We start from the raw sequence: 16800 nt of genomic DNA on the forward strand, positions 1-16800 counted from the left end.
TCAAACAAAATCACAGATTTTCCATTTTTAAGTTTCCTTTGTGGAGAAGGAAAAGAAAAACAACCCGCACAAGGCAGAGTGGCAGACTGACTTGGTCAATTTCACTCGTTAAAACTCCCAAGTCTATATTCTTCACCATCTTCTTCTTCATCTTTTTCATTTATTTTTTCCTTGAATTCATCAAATCTCAGCAAACTCCGAAGTCCCAATAATGGCGTCTTCAGCCTCCACATCAGGCACCGCCACAAACGTCATGCTCGCCATCTTCGAGAAGAAGACGACCCAAATCGAGCTCTACCGCCCACTCCGCAACTACATCGCCTTCAACTACTCCGAACGCGAAGCCCAGAACCTCGAAGACGATCTCCAAACGGTGAAACAGCTCCGCTCCGACCTCGAGCGCCAACCCGACCCATCACTCACTACCCGCCGCGACCTCCTCCAAAATTACTACAAAGCCCTCTGCCTCGTCGAGACCCGCTTCCCCATCTCACCCGATAAGGATCACATCAATACCATCACTTTCGTTTGGCACGACGCCTTTAAAAACAAGCAAAAGGCTTCCCAGCAGAACATCCACTTGGAAAAGGCTGCCGTTTTGTTCAATTTGGGCGCTGTGTATAGTCAGATTGGGCTTTCCTACGATCGCGCCACCGTTGACGGTCGGCGGCTGGCTTCTCACGCCTTTATTGCCTCGGCCGGGGCGTTCGCGTTTTTGCGAGACAATGCGGCGACCAAGGCATCGATTGGGAGCTCGACGACGGTCGATTTGTCGGTGGAGTGTGCTGGGATGTTGGAGAGGTTGATGCTGGCACAGGCGCAGGAATGCGTCTTTGAGAATACCATAGCCAAAGGGAGCACGCCGGGTGTTTGCGCGAAGATCTCGAGGCAGGTGAGGGTTCTATTGTATCTATTTGATTGATTTCAAAGTGGGGTTTTCGAGTGATTGGTGAAAACGATTGAATTGGGTTTTGATAGACTAGGAAGAACTTAGAAGTGTGTTGGTAAGTATTGTGTGATTGGTTGAATTGCAGCATATGGGTTTGTTTGAGTAGGCGATTCTGCTATGAAATGTTAATTTTCTTTTATTTCACAAGTTGTGTGCAGTGGGGATTACAGACGTTATTTATTGTAGAAAAAAGTGTACTTTAACTAAAATAATAGCAGGTATGAAATGGGTCTTATGGCTATGGCAAAACCGATTGCTTCCTGTATTCTGTTTGCAGGTAGTGGATTTTAGCTGATTTTTAGCAAATATCATATTGACAACATTGCACTGAAGATTATATACTTCATTGATATTCTCGGAATTGTAACTTTTAGTTTCTTCTGAACTACTATGTTTTGGGTCTCTCCAACGTGATTAAATCATATGATGGTAGAGAAATTAAGTTTCATATTTCTATCATTTTTAATGATCCGCTTGGTTTTGCTCAAAATTGATTTGACATGGATGTGGTTATAGGTTGGGCTGTATTACGAGGAAGCTTTAGCGGCATGCAATGTTCCGCCTTTAAACCAGCATTTTGACAGGGCCTGGATCTCACACATGCAGTTAAAGGCAGCTCTCTTTTATGCAGAAGCTTGCTATAGGTATGGTCTAGAGCTGCATGAGAAAGAAGAGATTGCAGAAGAAATTGCACGGTTAAAGAGTGGGATCAGTGCTTTATCTGAGGCTAAGAAATCCACAAAAGGGGCTGCTGCACAGATTCTGGATGCAATTAGCAAGTTAGAGGCCAATCTTAACCGTAATCTGGAGAGGGCTGTGAAGGAGAATGATAGAGTTTACCTCATGAGGGTTCCTTCCCCTAGTTCCTTACCACCCCTTCCAGCATTTTCCATGGTGAAGCCTTTGGCGATGAATGAGGTCTTAGATGCGAGCAAGGAGAAGATGTTTGCCAGTCTTGTTCCAGATAGTAGTGCTAAAAATCTTTCCAGATACACTGAAATGGTTGATGACATTATCAGAACACAAGCAGAAAAGTTGCAACAAGCGAGTGAACTGACCAGAGTGAGGCTCAAGGAAATGGACCTTCCAGAGTCTATTCTTGCATTGGAAGGGAATTTTACTCTTCCTACAGATCTTAAAGAAGATGTGGAGGCAGTGCAGATAAGTGGGGGCCCTGCTGGTTTGGAAGCTGAGTTACAGCAGCTCAGGGATTTGAGAAGGGTGAACCAGGAGATTCTGATACACATTGAGGAGCTCTTGCAGAAAGAGGCAAGAGAAGATGCTCAGTTTAAAAGCCAATTTGGAGCCCGATGGACGAGGCCTCAGTCAAGCACTCTTACAAAGAACTTACAGGATAGGCTAAACAGGTTCGCAGCTAACTTGAAGCAAGCTGCAGATAGTGATGCTCGGATTGAGCGCTCAGTCAGAGAGCATTCAGCTCTCATGTCAATCCTTGATCGTCGTCCGGTAATTCTCATTCTTTTTCATATATATCACTTCTTCTTCTTCTTCTTCTCCTCCTCCTCCTCTCTCTCTCTCTCTCTCTCTCTCTCTCTGTGTCCAGTGGAATTGAACTTTTTTATCTACTGTTAGTGCCATGTATTTGTAAATTATTTTATGTTGTTTTTGCTCTCAGATTGAATCTGCCCTCCCAACTCTGGCAAGGCCAATAATGTCTTTGGATGCCAATGAAGATGCTATTTTGGGGGCCCTGAAGCAGAGCCTGGTAAGTCTTCCCCCCTTTGTAGTTCATCTCTATAAGGGTTACATGAGTTGACTTATATGGTTATTCCTGTATGTTTTAACATATTTCTGTTATGCTCATTCTTTTCTTGCTGGTGGTCCATTCCTATTTTCTTCAGATACTTGCCTAGTTGTGGTAATTTTTGTAATAATTTAGTGGATGCAAGTGCTAGTGTTTTTGTAAGGTAGTGTTTTCCATCCTCTTACTTGCTTTCAAATCATTATAATGTTTAAAAGGAAATGATTATAACCTCATGACAGTTTAGTGGTTGATCTCATACTAACGAGAGTATAGTTATAATGTATTATTAGTTTAATTATCTGTTAAACTGTGTATGTGTTTGTGTATGCGCTTATGGGTGTCCCATATATCTATTTGTATATATAACCTTATATGAAGTTGACCCTGTTGTATTGTATTGGAAAATAGGTTAATTTTGTGCAACCTTAGTTGGTTTGGTCATTGTTAGTTTTGTAATGAATACTTTTACATTTTAAATTTTTGTGCTCAATGCAGAGGCAATTGGAAACTCTTGGTGCTCAACGAGCAGGTCTTGAAGACATGCTTAAAGAGATGAAAAGAAAGGTGCATTGATTAGTTGATTATATTCGTTTTGCTTGTTAATGCCTTTATTGTTCTTTCCTCCCCTCTTTTTGTGTTTTAATTTTCTTTTCTTGAGATGCCCTTTTTCTTACCTTATTCTGTTATTAACTAGCTGGATTGATTTCCTGAAATAATAAATAATTCCTTGATTGGTAGATTTAATCTTAATTTGATTTTGAATGCAACTTTTTGGGAAAAGTTTCTTTGCTACTGTAGCACTTCATGGATGAGCTTTTTCAATCGTTAATGATGCCTTGGTTCTTAAGTTTAGTGCTTTGTTGGGCTTATATTTACATATGTCCTCAGGATGATATACTTCCTAAGTTGATGACATCAACTGGCTCCTATGAGGATCTGTTCAGGAAGGAGATATCAAAATATGATCATATATGCGAAGACATAGCCCAAAATATTGAGGCTCAAGAACAATTATTGCTGCAAATCCAGGTCTATTTCTTATTTAATCTTAGTTGGACTTTCATTTACATGTTTCTTCAATATCATTTTTTCTACTCATTTTGAATTTTCAAAAGAGCAATTTTTTTATATTGTGGTTCTGATGTGCTGGTCCAAGGTTCAATTCCTTTTAACATCTTGGAGGAGGTCTTATGAGAGAAGACACACACACCCACACACACACTATCTTTTTGGATAGTTGAGATGGATGTGTCAGATTAAGCTACGTGCTATGGAAACTTCTGATTACCCGTGACCTGTCAGTCATTCTATAGTTCGAAAAATCATGTATAGTATTCCTTTGAGTGTGACTTTTACAGATATATGTAGGGTCTCTAAATATTAGGGGACAAACTTCATCTTCTTATATAATATTCCTAAATAAGTGGAACTGGATCTAGTTCTCTATACCCATCTCATGATCAAAATGATTGTTGTCATCTGCAGGCCCAAAATGATGAGTTTGCTGCCATCTTCAACCTTGAAGATTACAAAGGTGGGCTTAAATAATAATTAAAAAAAACTTGTTTGTTATGGTTTATATGCTTTAAGGTTCATTGATGCATTATTGAATGAGAGTCATTCAAGTATGGTAGTGCAATCAAAGCTAGTTTTGAACTGGAAGTCTGGATACTTTTATTTTACAAGAATGATCATAACATGAATTCCAATGAGGTTAGCTGGTCAACAAAGTTAGTTCATTTCACCTGAGGCTTGAGACAAGCACAAGTACGAGATTTCCTGTTTCTTGACTATGTTAGATGAACTATGGTTATCTGCCTTCTTGTTTGTTTACATGCTAGTTTAGCCTACCCCATGTTGACCATGATGTGCTTAGGCTGGGTGAGGGTGCTTGTCTAGCTGTTAAGGTTCTCACTGGTTTCTCAACCTGGAAACTTTCTTTTCCTTTAGGGGGGGAAGACAGTGACTATCCAAAAGCCTCCGGAGGATCAATCTTGATTACTGAGAAGGGTAGAGCGCGTGTGTTCCATGTTTCTCTTGAGCTTAGATGTGTGAATTGGCTGGTCAGAGAGCTGCAGAACCTTTTGGAAAATAAAGAACAGAGATTTTTTCGACAGTACAAGGGAGATTCTTTTCAAGTGTGGATGGAAAAGCTTAATAATGGAAAGGGTCTTCACATGCGACTGTCGAAATGCGTACATGGAGTAGTTAGGTCTGTGGTTGTTCCTCAGGGTCGAAACAACTTCGGATGGGTTTTAATGAGAGAAAACTCAGAGACCATATTGACAGGGAGGATCAACTCGAACATGGTCAACCCAGCGGTCGAAGCTGATTGTTTCGCTTCGAGTGGCAAAGGTAGATCGGTGGGTAAAACTTACAAGGAGGCGGTAGAAAGTGAGAATGGGCATGAAAGGATGGCTACTGAGAACAACACTACGGTTGGAAACTCGAACTGGAGTTGGGTGGTGGCCTGTGAGAGGCAAGTTCTACATCAAACTTGGAGTGATATCAGGTTGGCCCTAACAAGCTGGTTAGATAAAGAGGTTGAACTATTTCCATACCAGATTAACAGGGCCTTCTTTGTTTGTGATAGTAAAGAGGAGGCTTTTAGAGTTAATAACACTGGTAAGCTGGCGGTGGAGGGACAAACAGACGTACTTTTATATAGTTGGGAACGTGGTCTGGAAAATAATATCCCTAAAATTGTTAGCTATGGAGGCTGGATTGGGGTCTCTGGTCTTCCTATGCACTGGTGGAGAAAAGATTTCTTTGAACGTATTGGGAATGAATGTGGGGGGCTGATTGAATTGGACCAGAGAACGGAAAACTTCAAGTATCTGTTCGAAGCAAGAATCAAAACCAGGAAAAATCAAGTTGGATTTCTTCCCGAGATTGTGATTCTCAATGAAGGATCTGAGTCCTATTTTGTGAAAATTAGACCTATATCTCCTGCGATTAGGCCCACAAACTCCTGGTTCCCTCCGCCTAAAATGGCGGGTGGCCGGAAACCAGTGGAATCAAGCGACGGTGGCGGTCTTTTCAATCATGGGGACTTTTTTTCAACCCACGTGGAGGGGGAAAGGGGCAATCACATCGAGAAGCGGAACTTCATAGGGACTGAGAAGGATTGCGATAGATTGGCGGCTAGAACATTGGAATGCGGAAGTGGGATCTGTGGGATCGGCAGATTACCTGGGTTGCTGGCCCCACAGCTGGAGCCAACTACGAAGTCTTGTCAACTGCCTGCAGATCTCGCCAGAAGGTCAACCAATTTGGGTGTTAAAAAATCCTGCGCATGGGCCTTTAATTCAGGTCCAAAATTTGGGCCTGTTTTGGAAGCCATCTCTGAGCCAAATCCTGCAATTAAAACTGTATCTAACTCTGGGCCTGGTGGTAATTGCGACCCAATACCAAACTTTCAGGGTAATGTGAGTTGGGCTGGGCCCGCTCAACAGGAAACCAGATTTAGATCCAAGTTCTGTAGGTTAAGTGGAAGAAGCATTAAATCTAATAGACGGGGCGCCTCCTCAACTCATGATGTGCGACCTGGACACGGAGGGGAGTTTGCAACTATATCTGAAGATAGACAGGGGGACGAATCGTGCGATTCTGTGGATGGCAGATCAATAGCTTCAGCTGGAACTGAGGAGGACGATCTCCCTTCTGAGGTGGAGGAGACAGTTGATGTAATTGAAAGTGACGACAGGTCTGTGGCTAGAATTATGAATGGGTTGACTAATGGGATGGTTTTAGAGGGCCACGGCGAGCTGGAGGATAAAAATTGTGAGGAAGACGATAAGGTGCCAGGTAAGGAAAGGGGCGGAGAGGTTGGGCATTCGAATTCAGATGACATTGAGGGGGGCAATGGTGATGGGGTGGTAGGGGAGAAGACTAAAGAAGTTGAATTTGTGAGTTACAGCAGAAGAAAGAGGCTTGGGGAGGAGAAACATTCCCGGATTATGGCCAAACTGAATCTCACGATGGTTCCCATTAGGAAGCAGTTATCACTTGGGTGCCTCTCGAAATCTAGCCGATCAAATGGTGAATCTGGCAGGAAAAGGAAAGGGTGCTCGACTAGGGTCGAACCGGAAGTGGATAGTGTGCAGTCTAAATTGCTTATGAGGGAGGTCAAGTTAAATAAATGAAGATCATATCTTGGAATGTGCGAGGTCTTGGGAGCAAAAGGAAAAGGGTGGTGGTGAAGGAGCAGTTGTTAAGAATAAATCCAGATATTGTTATTTTGCAGGAGACTAAGAAAGAAGTTTTTGATAGAAGACTTGCAGCTGGTATTTGGGGTTCTAGATTCAAAGAGTGGGTGTATGCCCCTTCAAGGGGTAGGTCTGGTGGGATTGCGGTGATGTGGAATTCTCAAACTACCTCCATTTCTGACTTTGAAATTGGGGAATTTTCTGTTTCTATAAGAATTTTGGACGCTTCTGGGGGGGATTGGTGGCTATCAGGTATTTATGGCCCTTGTCATCCTAGGGATAGAAGAAGATTTTGGGAGGAATTAGCGGGGTTGTTCGGTTTGTGTGGTAACAAGTGGTGTATTGGGGGGGATTTTAACGTGGTTAGGTTTGTATCTGAGAAATCTAACGGAGGTAGGATGACAAGTAGTATGAAGATTTTCAATGATTTTATCGATGACACTAACCTGCGAGACCCAAACCTATTGAATGCTTCCTTTACATGGTCTAATTTTAGGGAAAACGCAGTGTGCAGAAGACTGGACAGATTCCTCTTCTCTGAAGAATGGGAAGATTCCTTCCCCCATGTTAAACATACGGCGTTAGCAAGAGTTACCTCTGATCACTGTCCAATTATGTTGGACACCTCTATTTTGAAATGGGGTCCTGGCCCTTTCCGCTTTGAAAATATGTGGATAGAACACCCGGAGTTTAAGAAGAAATTCAAACAGTGGTGGGGGGAAGATCAGATTAACGGATGGGAGGGTTACAAGTTCTCTAGAAGGCTGAGGACTATAAAACAGAAAATAAAGGTCTGGAATAAGGAAGTATTTGGGGATTTGGTCTCTGCAAAGAAAGAGGCAGAGGCTAGAATTGCTGCTCTTGATTTGATGGAAGGGCAGGGAGGGTTAGATAACACTCTGAGAAAAGAAAGGGAAGATTTATACTTTATGGTGAGTGACTTAGTTCACAAAGAAGAGGTGAAGTGGAGACAAAGGGGGAAAATCCAGTGGGCAAGAGATGGGGACAGCAACACCAAGTTTTTTCATCGTATAGCAAGTGGCAGAAGGAAAAGAAATTTTATCCAGAAGCTGGAAGTAGCGGGCGGGGGTGTGGTTGTCAGTGAAGGGGAAATAGAACTGGAGATAATTAATTTCTTCAAAAATCTATATAGCAGCAATGTAGAGGCGGGGTGGTGCTTGGAAGGCCTGAATTGGAATGCAATTAGTGTTGAGGAGGCTGAATGGTTGGATCGACCCTTTGAAGAGGAGGAGGTTAAAAGGGCGGTTTTCGACTGTGGGATTGATAAATCGCCAGGTCCAGATGGATTTTCCATGCTTCTCTTTCAATCTTGCTGGGATATTGTGAAAGAGGATCTTATGAAAGTTATGGCGGACTTCTTCAACTGTGGTATAATCAATGCAATCACGAATGAGACGTTCATTTGCCTCATTCCCAAAAAGAAGGAATCCGTTAAAGTTAGTGATTTTAGGCCTATCAGCCTAGTGACAAGTTTGTACAAAATGGTGTCGAAAGTTTTGGCTTCTAGATTGCGGGAAGTGTTGGGCAGCACTATATCTAGTTATCAGAGTGCTTTTGTGCAGGGTAGGCAAATTTTGGATGCAGCTTTGATTGCCAATGAAGTGGTGGAGGAAAGTCGAAGGCTTAACAAATCTGGAATGGTGTTCAAAATTGACTTAGAGAAAGCCTACGATCACGTGGAATGGAGATTTGTTGATGAGGTTTTGATTAGAAAAGGATTTGGGGACAGGTGGAGAAGCTGGATTCGTGGCTGCCTTGAGACGGCTAACTTTTCTGTGATGATTAATGGAAGACCAAGGGGTAAATTTCGTGCCTCTAGGGGTCTGAGACAAGGAGACCCGCTCTCCCCTTTCCTATTCACTTTGGTGATGGATGTGTTAAGCAGAATTATGGAGAAAGCTCAAGATGCTGATGAGTTTCATGGACTTTCCCCTGGGAATGGGATGGTAGAGATATCCCACCTTCAGTTCGCTGATGATACCATTTTTTTCATAGAGGATAAAGAAGAGTACTGGAATAATCTCCTTCAAATTCTGGAACTGTTCTGTTTTGTGTCGGGTATGACAATCAACAAATCAAAATGTTCCCTAGTTGGAATTAATCTTGATGACGGGATGGTGAATGAGATGGCTGGGGCATGGGGATGCGATGTGGGGGTCTGGCCTATGTTGTATTTGGGTCTTCCCTTAGGTGGGAACCCCAGGGCGATCAAGTTTTGGGATCCCGTTGTGGAAAAAGTGGAGAATAGATTACAAAAATGGAAGCGTGCTTGCCTATCCAAAGGGGGAAGACTCACAATGATTCAGGCTGTGTTGTGTAGTATTCCTATCTACTACATGTCCCTTTTCAGGATTCCTATTGGAGTAGCCAATAGAATAGAGAAGCTTATGAGAGATTTCTTGTGGGAAGGCTTGGATGGGAAAAGTAACCACGCTGTGAGTTGGGAGGTGGTGGGCAAGGCAAAATTCTGTGGAGGGTTAGGGGTGGGGTCGTTGAGGGCTAGAAGTGTGGCTTTGCGGGCAAAATGGCTTTGGCGGTTTCCTAATGAACCTCATGCTCTTTGGCATAAAGTGATCAGAAGTATTTATGGAATGGATACAAATGGGTGGGATGCTAAACCTGCGACTCGGGGATCTTGCCGCTGCCCCTGGAGGGACATTTCTAGCGGCTATAATCTGTTTCTTCAAGGCTGTGTTTTTGTGGTAGGTTCTGGAGTTAGGGTCAGATTCTGGGAAGATGACTGGGGCAGGGGTGGTGTTTTGAAAGAGGTGTTCCCAAGACTCTTCAATCTGTCCAGGAAGCAAAACCACAATATTTCCTCTTTTGCGAGCTCGGATGGGCTCCTTCTCAGCTGGGATTTTGGGTTCAGAAGGAATCTCAATGAATTGGAGATAACAGAGGTGGCTAGATTGTTGGATCTATTGGAGGGTGTGAGGTTGTTCACCTCCAGATTGGATAAGAGAATATGGAAGTTTGACCCCTCTGGTCTATTCACCTGTCATTCTTTCTGTTCTCATATTCAGAATTGTGGTGAGGGGGAGATCTTTCCCCCATACACTCAAATTTGGAAGGCCAAGACTCCTCTGAAAGTTAAGATCTTTGTGTGGCAAGCGGTGTTGGGAAAACTAAATACTGGGGATACTTTACAGAGACGTTGTCCCTATTTGTGCATGAGCCCTCACTGGTGTGCTCTATGTAATATGGCAGGGGACAGCGTGAACCATCTCCTTCTTCATTGCCCTTTCTCCCTAAAGTTGTGGGAAACATTATTGCAAGAAGTTAATACGGTGTGGGTAATACCAGAAGGCTGCTTTGAACTTTTTTCCATCAGAATTGATGCTTTGGGAAGGGGAAAGAAGGCAAAAGTTCTCTGGGGTAGTCTGATGCAGGCAGTGGTTTGGAACCTATGGCTGGAACGTAACAGGAGAATTTTTGAGGATTATAAGGGAGTGGGAGTGGCAGAGTTATGGGATAGAGTGAAGTTTTGGGCTGCCCTTTGGGCATCAACTTCCCCTGCCTTTAAGGATGTACCCTATACTTCAATTATGGGCTGCCCTTTGGGCATCAACTTCCCCTGCCTTTAAGGATGTACCCTATCCTTCAATTATGCGCAATCTGCTAGCTGTAGTATCTTAAGGGGCTGTTTTATGTTTGGTTGGCTAGTTAGGTGTTGAGTGGCCTTGTGTCTTTTTCATCGGCTAGTGTTTTCGTTTATCTACAGTCTAAATGTCTTGTTTTGATCCTTACAATTTGAATAAAAATGTTTCTATTCAAAAAAAAAAAAAATAATTAAAATTAAATTCAATAGGGCCAGCTGTCATTTTTTGGGTTTGTTTATATAAATTAAATGGTGTGGGGTTTATCTATATCTTTAGTGCTAAGAATGGGTATATGACTAAATGTCTCTAATTTTCTTAAGCTGATTATCATATTAACTAGTACAGGAATATATGGCAACTCAGGAATGCTTCCTCCTCTTCACGTTGTTGGAAGGTTGCATCATTTATTCACAATCTGGAATGTTGCATATTCAAACGAACTCATGTCTTTGTCACGTCCAACATGGGTGTTTTATATGCTTATAAGATGTTTCTCAAATTTGCATCTGTTCTTCTTACCTGTTCTGCTGTCCATGTTGATATCTCAAAATCTATCATTATAAAAGCGTTCTTCTATGTTGGGTCGTTTTCTGTACTCTATGTTTGGATGTGTTTGTAAGAAGGTCCTCCAGCTTTGTTACGGCCTAAAGTTTTACTTCTTTAATTTTAATGGATTGCGTTCTTATTCATGCTTGTTTTGTTTTTGATTCCTTCTCAATTTGTCACAGCATCTCGTGAGAAATGTTACAAGCAGATTCAAGCTGCCATAGCAAAGTTCCGCGAAATTAAGGACAACATAAACGAGGGGTTAAAGTTTTATGTTACTCTCCAGGTAATTTTCAACAGTGTGCTGTGCACTTTATAGCTATTCGAGCACACTATTTTTGTAGTTATGGTTTGATCTCTTCTGGTGTCTTATTTGAGAGCATGCTATCATCTTCACATGATTGTATTTGAGAATTGTCTCTCTGACTTCATGTTCCGATGTTGTGCAAAAAGAGTCTCATTATCTGAGGCACGATAAGCGTTGGTGGGTGGTTAATTTGATTTTTCTGTTTTCAACAGGATGCAATAACGAATGTAAAGCAGCAGTGCAGTGATTTTGTGATGACTAGAAACATCCAGTGCCAGGAAATGATTGAAGATGTGCACAAACAAATGGCAGGCCTCAATTTCCAAGATGCTAAAAGCACAGGCGCGTACAACAACAGCTATCCTTCTGTCGGACATCAAGCTCAGAGACCTGTTTCACAACAGCAAACAGATCCTCGTCCTCAAACACCATACTACCATCCTCCTGAGCAGCCAGCAATGGCTGGGTATGCTCACCCTCCCCCGTATAGCTCAACGCAGCAGATGCCTTCTCCTTACGTTCTGCCACCTCAAACTGGTAGTCCATATGCACCTTCTCAAGCTGGTAGTCCGTACCCACCTCCTCAAGCCGGTAGTCCATACCCACCTCCACAGGCCCAGCAACAGCCACCTGCAAACCATGACTATGGTCAACCTGCTTATCCGGGGTGGCGAGGTCCATACTACAATTCCCATGCACAACAAACGGGATCTCATCCTCGACCTCCTTACACCATTCCAGGTCAATACCGTCCTCCTCAACAGGGTGGCTACTATAAGCAACAATAGTGTAGGCGCCCATACCATGCGCCATATAATCTGATTGTTTATGAAGTGTTGTTAATTTTGCCGTTTGGATGATTTCCCGGTAGAATGAAGATGCAGTCATCTGAGATTGTATAGTCTATATAAGTCTGGAATATTTCGGGGTGACTGACTGGTGGTTTGCTTGATGCCTTCATGTGAAGTGCATGTCTCTCGTTCAGACATTTTTCAGTGTATAGCTTGAGCATTTTTAAATACATGTTGTAGACGTATAGAAATAATGAATTCAGGTATTTGAACTATTATGGCCAGATTTTATCATTTTATCAAGAAATACAGTCAGTTTTGTGGATTTCTGAAAGCATGACATGAAATCATATTCTAGTATTAAAAATATGCAAGGTTGGAGGCAGGGGATTATTGTGAAAACGACTCAATTGCCCCCACGCCATATATAAGGTTGGAGGCGAATGCGAAACCCTTCTTCTGGTTCTGGGTTCATGCCGCCTGCAATCTTGGCGCATGGATTCAACACTTGAAATTTGTACCTAGTAACGAGGCAATGCAAGAAACAGAGAAGCTGGAGTCTCGCGTATTCTTTTCCAGGACAAATTCGAGGACCGCTGCCAAATGGGAAGTTAAGAGTAAGCCTGTGGAGCTTTTCCATTCTCAAATCTGCTCGGGTCAAACACTTCCGGTGCACCGAAATTCTCGGGGTTTTTGTTTGTGGTGCTTGCGGACCAATACACCTTCTACCCTTGTGGAATTGCATAGCCTTCATAGGTGAAGTCAGTAATGACCTCTCTGAATGTTCCTTGAAGAGGTGGTACCAGCCTCATCACTTCAAGTGCCACGCTCCATGAATATTTCATCTTCTTTATGTCATCCCAATTAAGTGTCTCCCCATATTCTTTTGACCTTGCAATCTCCAATTGTTCTGCAGGGTTAATTCCAAATCTTTAGTAATTAATGAATTAATTTAAGTTATCAATAAGGAGACTTTACTTAATAAAATATAAATACCTGTTTGGACTTTGTCACAAATGTCAGGTCCTTCACCAAGATATTTGACAAGGAAACTTGTAGCCATGGAAGGCGAGTGAAATCCACCCATCATCAAGCCCATAACTTTATCAGTAACTTCATTCTCTGGCATGAACCCCCCAGTGGGATCCGGATTAAACAGCAAATGAGACATGATGTCATTTATTTTGATCTCATTGGCACCACTGGACATAGCTGCTTTCTTCTCCTTAATCAGCAGCATAACCTCCTTCCTCATCGCATTCGCGGCTTTCATTGCCCGATAAAACGCGGTTCCTGCAACATTCAGAGGAGTAGTATGCGGCCCTGAAGTGATGACATTGGTCAATCTGGTAAGCTTTGCACTGCGCTCTTGTTTGTCTTGGAGTCCAGTAAAGAAGCGAGATGATAGAGTCATCACAAGTAGCTGAGCCAGGTGATACACCTCAACTCTGCTTTTGCCGTCCCAGTGAAGCTTCAAATGTTCCTGAACCATACAATCCATACTCACTGCGTTTCGAACCACAGCTTCAGTTTTGAGAAAACCCGGTGAAGTTCTGATATGAACAGCTTCTGCTCGTGATGTGGGAGCCGAAGCAACTTTTTGATAGGAAGAGCTTCTGCATGGACTGTGGTTTCCATGACAGAAACAGCTTTTCCTCTTTGGAAGAGATGAATTTGTGACCGGCATTGCCACAAGACACCACAGTTGGCTCCCCCAATATGTTGGTTTTGAAGAGTTTCGGAGGGTGCTTTTACATTCTGTACCCTACAAACTTTTCCTGCGTCTGGTTAAGGAAGGCAAAGGTTTCACCGATAATTGGCCATCCAAAACTTCCTGGAGGAAGATTGGCTTTGGAAGAAGCATTGGATAATTTGAACTTGAAAGCATGAAAAATGAGAGCCACGATGAATAACGTGGGAACGATTATAGATAAAGGAAGGAGGATATTCTCCATGGTTGATGTGATTATAACTCGAGATCAAGTTTAACCAGTAGCAAATTAAACCTAAACAAATATATTAATCATGCAGAGATGAGAGAGATGCATTGCAAGGCTTGTCAACTTGTCAAGCTTACTTCTTTCGATATATAATCGCAAACCTTAGATGAGTCCCTCACTACAGAATTCTACATGAGCACTTTTAGTTTTGATTTGGATTGCAGTGTTTGTTTCTATATTTGGGCTTCAGTTTTTGGGCCTAGACTTAAGTGCCCGTTTGTCCTTTGGGCCTATCTTGTTTCTTCTGCCTAAACAAACAAAAAAACATTTTTCTGGTTCGATTATTGTTGGTATAATGCCCGTGGGCCGTGCCAGAGAGCAAAAATCTTAAGCCACACAAGGTGAACTCATTTATTTCTAAAAACACCCAATAACATCAAATCTTAGGCATTGCCATTCCCATTGCGCTTGAGAATTACAAGCAGCACCTGAAGTGTCGGCATATCTGTGTCCAGAAGAAGAACTGAAGGCTTTGCGGCTTTGATGAAGCACTGCTCAAACAGTTCCTCAGTGACATTACTTCCAAAATGTTTCCCAATGATTCCCTCAAACACAGCCTTTATGCCTGAAATATACTGTTTAGGCTCAGTCTTCATCTTTGGGTGGCTTATTGCCTCCATTTTCTCTATCCTAAACTCTCTGTTTCTCTCTATGATCCTAAACTCTCTGTTTCTCTCTATGATTGCCTTCAACTCTTCAAGTGATGGAAAATATACAGGCAAGTTGAAACAGTCCACTTTCTCCTTGCTCACCAATCCCTGCATGCAGAACACGGCCACCAATTAGAAATCAAATATTTCAAAATACAAATACATCTTTTGTGTCTTTATGAAAATGACAATGAACGCAAATGTTGGTTTGGTCAGTTCATCTTGGCAATGAGTCCACGCCCTCTTAGACCTAAGTTCGAATTTCTTCTCTCTAAATTAAATTAATTTAGAGTAATTAAACCATCACTTGTATTAAAAAAAGAAAATGACAATGAACTGATTAATTACCATGTTGGCCATGCCCATCAGGGTTGATCCCAAAAGTTCAAACTCCAAAGCACTACTGGTTTCAGAGAACAAAATTCCAACAGGCAGACCTGGTATAACTAGTGCCATCAGCCCTCCACCCACAAGTTCATTTGCTCTTGCTTGCAAAAACAACCCCATATCATTAGCAAATTGACAAGAATAAACCTCTGTAACTTCTCTGCTGCTGTAGAGAATCTTCCCTGCATTCCATGCAGAGGAGGTTCTTTCGGCGACCGGTTTCGGCACTTGTGAAAGCCAATTGAGTGCACAAGATGAGTGTACAAAATGAAGGGAAGCCTTGGGAAACAAGGGACCGTGAAAAGAACCAGGCACCCCAGCTGCAAAGTAGGGTCTTTGGCTTTGGGGTGGGAGTGATTTAAACAGAGTGTTGAAATCATTGGAGACTAGATCACTGAAGAACACCTGAAATTCTGGGAATGTTTGGGAATTTTGTGACCCTAATTTGGGTTGAACAGCTTCTAGTATGGTCTGCACTGCAAGAAATGTATTGGGTCCAGTAGCACAGCCTAAGTCTGCAATACGAAATGTGTTTAAAGAATCGGAAGCAATTAGTTGTTTGATGTCAAGCTTCTCAGCTATTTCCTCTTTGATCATTTCTTGAGCAGCTTCCAAAGCTCCTCTCTGTTGTAAAAACCAGGACATTGATTAACATCTTGAAAAATAAAATAAAATAAAATAAAAGAAAAGGAAAAAAACCTGATAGGAGGAGTTCTGGGTGTAGCTTTGTGGTCCAGTTCCTTCATTCACTGCATCCATCTCTCTCTAGCTCTCTACAGTATGACTATGGTTATGGTGATGGGGATCTGTTATGTGGTAGCAGTAGATATTGAATCTCTTTCTTATAACTTTTTTAGTTTATACTTTCAGACTTCTTCCTTACACATACCGAGTGCTTTTGAAAACATCCAAAACTTTGTGTTTATTTAGAACTTGAAACTAACGCACTTATCATCATAAAGGACACCTGGAACGCATGTGAGGTCGACCATGCCATGCGGTCCATCCAACTGCTAGCCAATCAGTGAAGAAAGATAAATGTAATTGAAGAAAGAAGCCAAGGTTTTATTTTCTCACTCATCTCATTTTTAAAATTTTAAATACAAATTTATCTTTTTATAAAATAACTTCTAATGACTCAGAAAAAAAAAACCTCAAATTTTCCTGCATTTCTCAGACATGTCGGCTTTTAATTATTTTTTATATTTTATATTTCTAAACTGGGGTTAGCAGTGTCGTTATCTTTTTGTCTCTCTCTTCCCCCCCCCCCTTTCCTCGCTCTCATCTTCTCATCACAAACAAACACCAAAGACATGATTCTTTCTTCCTTTAAACTTTCTGGGTTTCTGGGTTGCTTGCTCCTCTGTCTATCTTTCCTTTAACACACCTCCCAGATCATGAAAACAAATGAAAATTTCAAGAATTTCAAGGAACATAAGAATGGGGAGTGTCGAGGGTGGGGTTTCGATGTTAAAGTTTTAATTTTCCATTGCAGGTGCGATGAGTTCTTGTCAATGCTCACAAGAATTGGGTTAAACTCTGAATTTGGTCCTTTTCTTTTTCTATGTGCAAGTGTT

The 16800-nt window shown here is 42.0% G+C and overlaps 2 protein-coding genes and 1 pseudogene across 2 annotated transcripts; 1 reads left to right on the plus strand and 2 right to left on the minus strand.

The window, feature by feature from the left end:
• Positions 1 to 4: 4 nt before the first annotated feature.
• On the plus strand, positions 5 to 12511 carry LOC117634548 (vacuolar-sorting protein BRO1-like). Its single transcript, XM_034368702.1, has 8 exons — positions 5 to 892; positions 1466 to 2416; positions 2586 to 2675; positions 3210 to 3278; positions 3603 to 3743; positions 4200 to 4248; positions 11271 to 11374; positions 11608 to 12511. The coding sequence occupies exons 1-8, from the start codon at positions 212 to 214 to the stop codon at positions 12181 to 12183; spliced, it is 2661 nt and encodes an 886-aa protein (XP_034224593.1). The 5' UTR covers positions 5 to 211; the 3' UTR covers positions 12184 to 12511.
• An 81-nt stretch (positions 12512 to 12592) lies between these two features.
• LOC117617538 lies at positions 12593 to 14141 on the minus strand (annotated as a pseudogene).
• Positions 14142 to 14569: 428 nt separating this feature from the next.
• Positions 14570 to 16071, minus strand: LOC117617548 (loganic acid O-methyltransferase-like). The gene is made up of 3 exons (XM_034346972.1): positions 15923 to 16071; positions 15185 to 15847; positions 14570 to 14944 (listed from the first exon to the last, which is right to left on the minus strand). The coding sequence occupies exons 1-3, from the start codon at positions 15980 to 15982 to the stop codon at positions 14570 to 14572; spliced, it is 1098 nt and encodes a 365-aa protein (XP_034202863.1). The 5' UTR covers positions 15983 to 16071.
• Between the last annotated feature and the right edge of the window lie 729 nt (positions 16072 to 16800).

The sequence above is a fragment of the Prunus dulcis genome, chromosome 1 (genome assembly GCF_902201215.1).
Source record: "Prunus dulcis chromosome 1, ALMONDv2, whole genome shotgun sequence".
Classification (NCBI taxonomy): Eukaryota; Viridiplantae; Streptophyta; class Magnoliopsida; order Rosales; family Rosaceae; genus Prunus; species Prunus dulcis.